The following is a 12,889-nucleotide window of genomic DNA, read 5'->3' as shown; positions in this document are numbered from 1 at the left end:
TCCCTACTCTTCAGAAATGTAGTCTGGTGGGAAAGTTTTATGGAAGCACTAGGATAATCAGGAAATGACTCACAGACCCATGCCTTGAAGGCTAAGATTTTAACAGGCTAGGGAGACAAAGAAAAGAAGTCATACAAAGAGGGCCCGGCGAGGTGGCTCACGCCTGTAATCCCAGCACTTTGGGAGGCTGAGGCGGACGGATCACTTGAGGTCAGGAGTTGGAGACCAGCCTGGCCAACATGGTGAAACCCCATCTCTACTAAGAATACAAAAATTAGCCGGGCGTGGAGGTGCACACCTGTAATCCCAGCTACTCCGGAGGCTGAGGTAGGAGAATTGCTTGAACCTGGGAGGTGGAGGTTGCAGTGAGCCGAGACGGTACCACTGCACTCCAGCCTGGGCGACAGAGTGAGACTCCATCTCAGAAAAAAAAAAAAAAGTCATGCAAAGAGGGTATTACAAATACGGGCCTGGAGATAGGAGTGTGCACATATGTTCCTGGGAGATCCAAGTCGCCAGTATGACTGAAAAATGAAGTGTGGAAAAGTTGGTCATGTCCAGGTTAGGGAGTGAAGGAGGAGGAGAATTATTATTATTTAGGCAACAGAGAACTATGGAACGTCTGTTTTTTATATTTGTTTCTTTCTGTTTACATATAAGGAGAAAATGTGCCTAGTCCTCTCAGCAGTTTTATTTCGCACTATAAATAAAGAGCCTGGCATTATAATTTCATATATCAGTCATAAACTTGATGTAAGCCTTCTACTGAGAGGTAAACTCATTTTTAATGAGTTAATTCCCTCAGACTTCTGAGCCTACAAGGCTAGAGATAGAATCTAGATGGTGATGAATTTACCGAGGTAATATAATACCAAACAGCCCTGCCTGGATGACCAGTGTGCCTTTCCCAGATGACACCCTTATGCCACTGCTCAATTTCTTGACATTTCTATAGAATGGAGACAGAGGCCATATGCAGGCTGAGAATTCACAGCTGACTTCAATGTGGAGATGGGTGATTACTCAGTGGGTAAATGAAGGGAAGGCAATACCACTAAGTGACAGAACAAAGGGCAGGTCAAAGTTGGGAAAAAGAGGAAATCTGCTTTGAACATGTGTTTAAGGCGCCAACAGGAAGTGTCATGTGAAAGTATCTGAAAGACAGCTGAAAATCTGGTTTTAAATGAGGCTCAATAAAGGGGCAATGTTGTATTTATTGGTAAAATTACCATAAAGAGAGTTCTAAATGAGAAAAAAAGGCCTAAGAACAGAATGTTAAGTCTCTAAGGAGTCCATCAGTCCTTATAAAGCACAAAACCAAGTGAATGAGCAATGCCAAGTCAGCTTGTACACAGATGCTTTATTTTGGATGTTAATATGTCGACATTGTATGCAAGATTCTCTTACAATGAAGTTTTCCATATATCACAAAACTCAATTTAGTCAGGGTAATTGCTGTATTAATGTGAAAACCTTACAATAAAATGCAGTATTATATAAGTGTAGTCAGTTTCTATGCAAGTATGGCTGCTATAGGTATGTCTGGCATTTGTATAACATACTGAAAGAAACTCAGAGGAACAAAACAGTATAAAGGTGACTGAAGATGCCTGACATGTTTAAGATAAAAAATCTTGCAAAAAGCAACAAAACAGTTAACTGAAGGATTCAACCAGTACCAACCCAAATATGTATTATGTCCAATAAGCCCAGACTTATCCACAATATATTACCATTTAGGATAATTTAATGCTCAAGAAAAAATATGCTTTAAAAAATATAGCTCTTACAAGATATTATACTTTGGTGATTGCAGACTATGTATATCCAGGTAAGGGCTACATTAAAAACAACAACAAAAAACCATTATATGCTATTAGTTCAAGGTAACTGAAATCATCCAGTATGAGTTTGCTACAATCATTGGTTTCACTAAGTGAAATTTCTGTGAGAAGTTCATTAATTAGAAAGCATCAACATACTTAAACATGCTAAGAGGATTCAAATTGGTTTATCTATTTACCAATAAGGCATAATCTTGGTACCATACATTTTCTTCACTTCTCACTATATATATATATATAATATGCAAAAACTAGCAAGTAGATTTAAATAGCTTAAAACCCTTTTAGGTCTACTGTTCAAGAGCTAAGCATTAAAATACTTAGTATTTCCATTTCTATTAACATACAAACAGAGCAGAAAATCTTAACCTGCTTTCATTTTGTTTTATAAGGCATAGTAGTATTTTGGTATTGGTAAGAATTTGTCTGGTAATGGTTGATTCCATTTAGTTAACTTGAGAACTTGCCATCATTTGTTTTTTATCTTTTCACACAGTGCAAGTGGTGGTCGCTCTTTCCTTCTCTCGTAGCAGCAAGCCGATTCTGCTATTTTCTATAGCAGCATACTTCAGGAGTGGAGAGGGAGAGAGTGTGTCAATTATAAATAATTCGAACTACAGTGTACAATTCTATTTACCTGTCAGTGTTTAAGTTGACAGCACACCATTATATGACTGAAAAAAAATTACATATACTATCTACCACAAAAGCAAATAAAAATTCTTTCAAGAAGAAATAAAATAAGTGCAAACACCTAAAACAGGCAACTGAAGCAACTGTTGTAACCTGTAGAGAAACACAAAACATTTAAAAAAAGGACAAAATATTTTTATAAATAAAAGATAATGTTCTCCACTTCTGAAACACTGGGTAAATATAAACTTCTAAGTGCAGACTGTTTTTAGGGACCAAGGTACCATATTATTTTTTAAACAAAATGCAAAAATTTCAAACACATATACAAATCACCAGATTAATGTATATGACCACCCCGATATAATTTAAAAAGAAAATCTTAAATTATTATTTAGTACATTTTTAGAACTACTTTATAACCAACATGATTTAAAGGGCATAGTGCAACATTTAGGTAGATGTGACATACAGTATAGATATTGTATTCTTTGCAGCTATAACTTGCTACTGTTTCATACTTAAAGTCAAAATTATTCTTTACTGTGTTAGCTGTAATAACAGGAAACAACACTGGCTTCTAGACACCCTGTATACGTATAAATATCTACATTTAAGCTTTAAAAATAAAAATAAATTATAAAAACAGACTTCTTTCCAATTTACAAAGTCCTCCTGCTCCTACATACTGTACAATACATTCAACAAAACTCTCAGCTCCTCTGAGATTAAGAAAATACTATTTACTAATGAAGAAAAAACTCTTTTTTGAATGCTTTTTGTTTTCAGTACTATGCTCAAATAAATACATTTAACACTGTAGTTAATTTTACTGCTTCTGAAAAAAAAAACCAAAAATTAGTAGTGCAACTTTCTATCCTTCCTTTAAATTCCTTCTCAATGTGTTTCTTTGTAAATGGTAGCCTAAGTAAATCAGCACGTGGGCAAAAGTACTTCATAAAATCATGTGTGCTTTCCATACATAGACTAATTTCAGAAATCATATATACTCATACACCTGTCTATAACAAAACTGCAGCATCAAGAGAGTAGCAACATATATCTGGTGAAGAAAATATATGAGAATTTACTTTTAGAAATCCATGAACATTCTATTATTTTCCCATCTTGTTCTTTAAAAACAATTTTTAAAAATCTCATCTCTTAAAAAATAAACTATGAAACTGTCTACCCCTTAAGTGACTTACTAGCTTTCTGCCTACTATATAGAATAGAAAAAAGATGCTGTATTAAAAGGGCTATCTTACAACTTTAAAAACAACTAATTGAGAAAAATTTCACTGCAACCTAATTCAGTAGAGATTGCAGTAAGGGAGTGGGGCAGTTCATCAATTTTAATAACAATTACAGTATGAGAGCTCTTGAAGTACTACTGGTAGCTGTGTAAGTACTCAGATATCTTCTTGCTTGTTCAGTCATAATAAGTTGGTCTTCTGTCTTCCCATAAACCACTGTTTCCCATTCACAATTTGACTAGAAAGGAAATATTAATAGTGATGTGAAAATTATTAAAATAGCTATCCATATTATATCACAATTAGACTCTTAAAGTCAGTTATTTTAACTGATTATTTTATAAACAATAATTATAAAAATGTTTTAACAATGGCATTGTATTTTTTTAATAATAATGTTTTAAAATATATACTGAAATATTTTTGATCAAGTTTTTAAAGAGTCAATTATTTTAGCTATCTATATTGCTTACAGGCCTATGGAGGCAGTTTAAAAGTCTTGTCCCCAATAATTCCTCCCCCAAATCAAATGAGTCTTAACATGGAAATAAATGTTAGTCTTTATTGCTTCAAAATTTTGCAAAAGGTTTAAAGAGAGGATGTAATGTCAAAAAATGAGCCAAGAATGCTTTATTTACAAATTAGGAAATATATTCATAACAAAAAATCAAGCTTATGTTTTTTTCCTTCCCTTATTATAAAGATTACTATGTTATAGACATGATCTTCTATATAATAACTTTCCCCAAAAGTTCTATGTTAATTAAACGCTGGGAACTCAAATCATTTTACATGGATTAAGAGAATATGCTACATGGCTCTTAGAAAGCAGTGGCTGAAAACAGATGTAAGGTGGTCATATGTGATTGCCAAAGATGTTTTCAAGGTATGCTTCAACATCAGGAATACTAGTGCTGCAGTCACTGTGGCATAAAGAAGAAAATTTCCTACTCAATGAACTCTCAAATTCTCTGGGGTAAACTCTTAATGCAGTAAAAATTTTTCCAACCTTCATTTGCAGTTATACACTGGCCACAACCCAACAGAAAAAAGAGGACTTTGTTTTACAACTTCTCAGCCAAAAAGTTCACTGGAAACCATGGTACCAACAAAATCATGCTGAAACTGCTTCCAACCACTTACCCTTTTTCAGAATAGCAATTAGGGCTATACATATTTGTTACAGGAGAAGAGGTGCCAGAAGTAGATTTATATATCTTTAGTTTAAAAAAGATACAGTGCTTAGGAAATCACCAAACGAGTCTTTGGTTATAGCTCCAATTGTTTAGTTTATATGTGCCCTGATTAATGAGTCTCTCAAACCCAAATGTGAGTGACAAAATAATGGTAAATGTTTAGTTACTGTTACAATCAATTTTGAATTTAAAAGAAAAAGTATAATTTGTGATCAGTAAATCCAAAGTGATCATTGATTAAACAAAAACAAAAATCACTAAAGAAATTTATAAATCCATACCTGAAGATTCTTTTCCAATTTGACAACTTTGGAAGTGTTAGGGTTTGGTTTCTTTTTAGTAAGTGTATATGTTTTGTTGGTTGAATTTATATCTTGTTTTTCAGGAATCAAGTTGCACCTATTGTCATGTATTTCCAATAATGGTATCATTAATAAGGATGTAGTAAATATATTTTCTGACTAAGAGAGAAAAAAGAAAGAGGAAAATAACTAATTCAAAAATGGAGACAAATGGAGGGACTACGGAGTAAGTGGTAATGGAAGCCCTGTTTATTTCCCTCCAAGAAAGCATTTGGCTCTGATGAAATTTCTAGTAATGTAGTAATATTAAGTATTTTGGAAATGAACCAAAGATAAACTTTGATATTTAAAATCTTGAGAACTACGATTTTTTGACATCAGATATAAGGCAGCTAACTCCTCTCATAACAAAAGAAATATTTAAAAAAAGTAAATAAAATATCCTCTACAGTGAATAGTTTCTCTGTGAATTAGGCAAAATGATACTAAAATAAAAATCCTCCATGATTCTCTCATGAACTGGCTACACAATGAGTAAGAAATAAGAACCTCTAGGACTTAAAGCAACCATTTAAAATAACAATAATAATAATCCTTTACAAACCTGCATGTCTGAAATGTCTTCAGCCAACAGCTGAGTGCCTGATTCTTCTTTTTCCCAATTATCTAAGACTAGTGATTTTCTGACTTTCTTCCCAGAAGCGGTATTCTAGAATGAGTAATTTATGGAGAAGCTTTATGGCAAAGTGTCTTGGATAAAATAAGACTTTTATTAACAATAACACTAGAAGATTACCTCTTGTTTGCAGCTTTTGTAAGCAGGTTCATCTTCCTCTTTGAGGAATAAGTCTCTTCCAGTTTCTTCTTTTAAAACTTCCCGAATATCTTCTTCCAAGAAGGCAAGTGGCTGGGACTAAATTTTTTTTAAAATGTTGTAAAAAGTCATTTATAGCAATTCCTCTTTCTCCCTATATATAGGAAACCCATCTTTTATACTTTTCCATTATTGTCATAATTTTCTCCTAGCCCCTATAGATATATTAATTAAATTAATCCATGTTATGGTAAAACAATATTATACATTTGCAAGTACTGAGTAAAGAATAGCAATTTCTTCTTTCTAGGCTACTAAACAAAAATCTTCCTTTTGGGGAAACCACTGTAGCTCCTGCTTCAGGTCAGGATCTTCAGAATTAAACAGAAAAGAAAGATGTTATTTCTCAAGTTTTTTTTTTACATAAAAACAGGAAATATAGAACATTGGGAATACACTAGCTCTTATTCTACTTTTATTGTACTTATTACATAGTATGTAATTGCTAGTTAACATGTTTCTGTTACCACTAAGATTGTGAGATACTTGAGAGCAATGATCAGGTCGTTTTCATCTTTGTATACCTAGCCTAAGCAAAGAGCTGACACAGTATCCAAGAAGACAGAGAGAGAGAGAGAGACTGAGAGAGAGAGAGAGAGTGTGTGTGTGTGTGTGTGTGTGTAGTGTGGGAGGGTAGGTTACAGAGAGATAGATACTTGAGTGTGAGCTGAGTGATGAAATATTATTCATCTAGCTTTCTGTCAAATAGGTAAGCACAACTTATAACCCAGAAAAAATTTAAAAATTATATCTAACTCATACCTTTCATAACCAAGATATACTTGAAAAGGTAATCAAACCTCTACTAAATAAAAGAACTGGCAGCACTTAATAACCAGCAGCTGCTGGGCATGGTGGCTCACACCTGTAATCCCAGCACTTTGGGAGGCTGAGGCGGGCGGATCGTGAAGTCAAGAGATCGTGACCATCCTGGCCAACATGGTGAAACCCCATCTCTACTAAAAACACAAAAATTAGCCAGGGGTGGTAGTGTGCATCCCGGGAGGCTGAGGCAGGAGAACTGCTTGAACCCAGGAGGCAGAGGTTGCAGTGAGCCGAGATCACGCCACTGGACTCCAGCCTGGGCGACAGAGCCAGACTCCGTCTCAAAAAAAAAAAAAAAACAACAACAACAAAACAAAAAACAAAAAAACACCAGCAGCTTATGTCCCCAGCCAGCAAAGTTAGAGAGAATAGTATTCATATATAAATGAGATTTCACAGCACTTACAAAAACTTTTAAGATGAAAACAAAATGTTAAAAGTATTCTCATCTAGACTGAGACATACAGGAATTATTTTAGTGTTTCTGTATACTTCTCAAAGAGCTTATTATTATTATTATTATTATTTACTTATTTATTTATTGAGATGGAATCTTGCTCTGTCACCCAGGCTGGAGTGTAGTAGCATAATCTCAGTTCACTGCAACCTCCACACCCCCCCACCCTCTGGTTCAACCGATTCTCCTGCCTCAGCCTCCCGAGTAGCCGGGATCATAGACACCTGATACAATGCCTGGCTAATTTTTTGTATTTTTACTAGAGTCGGGGTTTCACCATGTTGGCCAGGCTGGCCTCGAACTCCTGACCTCAGGAGGTGATTTGCCTACCTCAGCCTCCCAAAGTGCTGGGATTACAGGTGTGAGCCACTGCACCTGGCCTCAAAGAGCTTTTTAATGATGGTATTTCACCAAGAACATAAAGTATTCTTTTTTCAAATTAACTTTTAAGTTCAGGGGTCCAAGTGAACGTTTGTTACATAAGTAAACATGGGGGGTTGTTGTATAGGTTATTTCATCACCCAGCCGGGCGCAGTGGCTCACGCCTGTAATCCCAGCACTTTGGGAGGCTGAGGCGGGCAGATCAAGAGGTCAGGAGTTCAAGACCATCCTAGCTAACATGGTGAAACCCCATCTCTACTAAAAATACAAAAATTAGCCGGGGTGGTGGCGGGCACCTGTAATCCCAGCTACTTGGGAAGCAGAGGCAGGAGAATCGCTTGAAACTGGAAGGCAGAGGTTGCAGTGAGCCGAGATCACACCACTACACTCTAGCCTGGGCAACAAGAGTGAAACTACGTCTCAAAAAAAGAAAAAAAGATTATTTCATCACCCAAGTATTAAGCCTAGTACCCATTAGTTATTTTTCCTGATCCTCTCTCTTCCCACCTTCCACTCTCTGAAAGGCCCCGGTGTGTGCCATTCCTCTCTATATGTCCACGTGTTCCCATCATTTAGCTCCCATTTATAAATGAGAACATACAGTATTTGGTTTTCTGTTTCTGTGTTGGTTTGCTGAGGATAATGGCTTCCAGCTCTATCCATGTCCTTGCAAAGGACATGACCTCATTCTTTTTTATGGCTGCATAGTATTCTATGGTGTATATGTACCGCATTTTCTTTTTTTTTTTTTTCTTTAATTTTTTTTTTGAGGTGGGGTCTCACTCTGTCACCCAGGCTAGAGTGCCATGGCATAATATCAGCTCACTGCAACCTCTGCCTCCCAGGGTCAAGCGATCCTCCCACCTCAGTCTCCCAAGTAGCTAGGGCCACAGGTGCACAGCACCACACCCAGCTCATTTTTTGTATTTTCGGTAGAGATGGGGTTTCACCATGTTGCCCAGGCTGGTCTTGAATTCCTGAGCTCAAATGATCTGCCTGTCTTGATCTCCCAAAGTGCTGGAATTACAGGCATGAGCCACTGCATCCAGCCCACATTTTCTTGATCTAGTCTAGTATTCTTAAAAAGATTTGGAGTTTTCTCCCCCTTTAAGAATACAAATGTCCTAGAATAGGGCTAAGACAGATTAATTCATTCACTAGCAAGAATTATTCTCTTAATTGTTCTAATGTGTCAAAAGCAAAGAACTCCTGCATTTAATGCTTTCAGGTTTGATACTACCAAACTTAATATTTCTACAGTTTTTAGCCTTTTGAGTAATTTATAGTAAATATTAAAAGAATTGGTTTATTAAAAGGGCAACAGATATTTAAGGTATACCTGATTAAAATTCCAAAGCCAATCTCCAAGAAGTACATTTGACTCATAGTAAGATACAAAAGAAAGCTAAGTGGTTAGCATATAGTAGATGCTCAGTAAATAACTGGAGGAGGAGCAGGAGAAATGAAAAGTCAGCTTACTGCAAAGAGATGTATGAGCCTATAGATATTCTAGGAATTTTAATTTATAAATCATTGCCTTCCTTTTATCTTAAATTGCTGATGCAAGTAATCTATTTTGGCAACAGTCAAATTCTATCCAAAGAGCTGTGAGTGCTGCTGGTATTAAATTTAAAATGTCAGAAGGCTAGTAAACAAACTGACAAGGACTTTAGGTATTTGAAACCTATTACAAATGATACTTTTGTTTTTGTCTTTTTTTTTTTTTTTTTCAAAAAGAGCTGCACTCTGTCCCTTAGGCTGGAGTGCAGTGGCTTCATCACCACTCACTGTAGCCTCCACTTCCCAGGCTCAAACAAACCTCCTGGGACTACTACAAGAACATACTACCACACCCAGCTATCAAATTATAATTTTTATTCCACTTATATGTTGACCAAATGACCCTGACTCACTGTAGAACTTTTAAATGCTTTCAAATCATTGTTTACTTGTCTAATCCCAAATTAGTCTACATGCTCCTATGAAGGCAGAAACCATACTTGACCTTTTCAACATTCATTCCATCCCTAAAGCCTAGTACAGTGCCTGGAACCTATTAGGCACTCAATCAATATTTGCTGGATTAATGATGAATTTTTTAAATAAACAGCAAAACACTGAAACAGCCTAAATCAATCGGGTAATTCCATACAATGGAATATTATGCAAACATTAAAAATTATGGCATAAATATATACATTTACTTGGTTAAATTAAAAAAGTGTTATAAAATAATAAAGTGTGGTCCATACTCTTGTTTTATTTATGTATATGCATAAATAAAAACTCTAGGAAGCTCTAAAGGAAATATGATTGTTCACAGCAGTACATGGAGCTAAATGACAAAAAGACGATCAACCCTACTATTTACCCTTTAACACAGTATTTTGAAAAAGAAAGAAAAGACGAGAAGATGTGCGTGTGTAACATGCTTTTGGGCAGAAAATTAATTAAATCAAGTAAACTAGAATTTGTTAATGAATCTAACCAAAAAGTGACTAAAAATAGAAGAACATAACTGAAAAACCCTGGAAGTGACCAGTATTTTAAAAATCCTATTTCTAAAGAACTTGTCAGAAATCTGTGTCTGCCTAAAATGCCCATCACTTCTCCAAGGTATTTCAAAGGCGGTAAGATACATGAAAGCACAGTAACTAGAACACTTCCCAGTCCTATTCATTCGTGAACTACTACCACAAATATTATTATTAGAATAATAGCAGCAACCAAGCACACACTACTTGAAACTCAGACAAGCCCCTTTAATTACATCATCTCTTTCAGCTTCACAATAACAATTTGGGGTGTGTTTTATGGTCTCCTTTGCATAGAAAAGGAAACTGAGCCTTTTCCTAATTAGTTTCCTAAAGAGGTACCCTGATTAGTTTCCTAAATATTATCAGGAAAGTGCTTCAGTATATCAAAATATTAAAATTATTTTATTCTAATACACGTAACCATGACTGAAACTACTAAAATGTATATTTCGGTATTAAGAAAAGTGTTCTGACAGGGCGCAGTGGCTCATTCCTGTAATCCCAGCATTTTGGGAGGCCGAAGAGGGGTGGATCACGAGGTCAAGAGATGGAGACCATCCTGGCCAACATGGTGAAACCCCGGTTCCACTAAAAATACAAAAATTAGCTGGACGTGGTGGCGCAAGCCTGTAGTCCAAGCTACTCGGGTGGCTGGGGGAGAATCACTTGAACCCAGGAGGCGGAGGTTGCAGCGAGCCGAGAATGAGCCACTGCACTCTATCCTGGTGACAGAGCAAGACTGCGTCTCAAAAAAAGAAAAAAGAAAAAAAAGGAAAAGAGTTCCACTGACATCTGATCTGTTTTCTCTAGATGCTATAAAGTTAAGAATTCAAAACAAGCCAAGCAAGGGTTTATTTACAAGTTAAAGAAAAAGGTGAACACACATTCAAACTTGAAAATTAGGCCAGGTGTGATGGCTCACGCCTGTAATCCTAGCACTTTGGGAGGCCGAGGGGGGGTGGATCACCCGAGGTCAGGAGTTCAAGACCAGGCTGGCCAATGTGGTGAAACCCCATCTCTACTAAAACTACAAAAATTAGCCGGGTGTGGTGGCAGGCACCTGTAATACCAGCTACTCAGCAGGCTGAGGCATGAGGATCACTTGAACCCAGGGGGTGGAGGTTACAGTGAGCCGAGATCGCGCCACTTCACTCCAGCCTGGGTGACAAAGTGAGACTCCATCTCAAAAAAAAAAACCTTGAAAATCAAAAGATAAACCTTTGTATCTGTTTCAGTAAATATCTTTTTTTAAATGTTAAAAATCAAAGTGAAAAAATCACAATTTGTGTTTTATTAAAATTAGGAAAATTATTAAAAATAAAATGAATATACATACCACAATTTTAAGAGGTCCATATTTTTTCTCCTGAGCAGCAAGCGCATTCTTAAAAGGAGTAGGAGTTCTTGGTGTGGTACCCAATATAGATCTTCTAATAGTAGGTGTTCTAAACCTATCCAGTCATTTAGATATTTATGTTATAGTCACGATCTGATTTCATACAAGTTAATGAAAGCAAAGCAATTTAAGCACACGCTAAATTTTCTTACACATATATATACGCTTCATTTAAACATTCTAAGATTATTTTAAAGTATGCCCACCTATGGTAATTCTGATTTCAATCAATCATCTTAAAATAGAAAAAAAGAATTAATATAGAAAAAAGTACTAGAAATGTTTTGATTGAAATCAAAGTTTGATTTTGATTGAAATCAAAGTTGGATATATAAAAATATAGTTTTGATACTATATTTAAGTGGGTTTTCACTGTCCTAAGGAGAAAACATAAGGTTATGATTAAAAAAAAATTCTGGCTGGGCACGGTGGCTCACACCTATAATCCCAGCACTTTGGGAGGCTGAGACAGGCAGATTACCTGAGGTCAGAAGTCCAAGACCAGCCTGGCCAACATAGTGAAACCCCATCCCTACTACATACACAATATTAACCAGGCATGGTGGCACATGCCTGTAATCCCAGCTACTCGGGAGGCTGAGGCAGGAGAAGAATCACTTGAACCCGGGAGGTGGAGGTTGCAGTGAGCCAAGATCTCACCATTGCACTCCAGCCTGGGCAACAAGAGTGAAATATCATCTCAAAAAAAAAAAAAAAATTCTAAGTCCTGCAGGAATAGGGATTATGATACATGCTATTTATATGCACAAAAAGCTAATCTACTTTGACACTGTGCTCCCCATTTTCTCTAACACAATTATTTAATACCTACTTACCCTACATTTTCCTTTTGATCTTTGGGAGTTGTTTCCTTATGAAGAGGAGTTGTAATGAGAACTTTCTGCCCACAAATAGGGGTTGATGTAAATGAAGGATTTTCTATATTAAGTTGTTCATTACCAGGACATGTGTTGAAAAACTAAAAAGGGAAGAGAGTTTAAAGATGACTTCTAGAACATCAAAATCCCTACACAAATATTAAACTGATAAGATTTTCAAATTATTTCTTCATACCTCTTAAAAAAAAGCTTATGAATAATATTACACTTATACTCCATGGAAATCATGCTCCATGAGGGTAGGAATTTTTGTCTGGTTTGTTCATTTTTGTCTCCCCAGCTCTTAGAA

The 12,889-nt window shown here is 36.1% G+C and overlaps 1 protein-coding gene across 5 annotated transcripts in view; it reads right to left on the bottom strand.

Moving 5' to 3' along the window:
* Positions 1 to 1,343: 1,343 nt before the first annotated feature.
* The window catches only part of MYBL1 (MYB proto-oncogene like 1), a 48,583-nt gene continuing 37,037 nt past the window's right edge, over positions 1,344 to 12,889 (bottom strand). For 2 of the 5 annotated variants that reach the window (XM_058444456.1, XM_058444457.1), the window contains exons 11-17: positions 12,538 to 12,680; positions 11,642 to 11,756; positions 6,028 to 6,144; positions 5,836 to 5,940; positions 5,211 to 5,390; positions 3,847 to 3,971; positions 2,072 to 2,410 (exon numbers count right to left, since the gene is read on the bottom strand). In XM_058444456.1, the coding sequence (XP_058300439.1) occupies positions 2,398 to 2,410; positions 3,847 to 3,971; positions 5,211 to 5,390; positions 5,836 to 5,940; positions 6,028 to 6,144; positions 11,642 to 11,756; positions 12,538 to 12,680 (798 nt within the window). In that variant the 3' untranslated portion in view covers positions 2,072 to 2,397. Of the gene's footprint in view, positions 3,972 to 5,210; positions 5,391 to 5,835; positions 5,941 to 6,027; positions 6,145 to 11,641; positions 11,757 to 12,537; positions 12,681 to 12,889 lie in introns of all 5 variants that reach the window. The other 3 variants (XM_032759644.2, XM_058444458.1, XM_058444459.1) reach the window with 3 other exon arrangements.

Source organism: Hylobates moloch, unplaced genomic scaffold (assembly GCF_009828535.3).
Source record: "Hylobates moloch isolate HMO894 unplaced genomic scaffold, HMol_V3 SCAFFOLD_9, whole genome shotgun sequence".
In the NCBI taxonomy this organism is placed as follows: domain Eukaryota; kingdom Metazoa; phylum Chordata; class Mammalia; order Primates; family Hylobatidae; genus Hylobates; species Hylobates moloch.
This window is presented reverse-complemented; position numbering and strand designations above follow the sequence as displayed.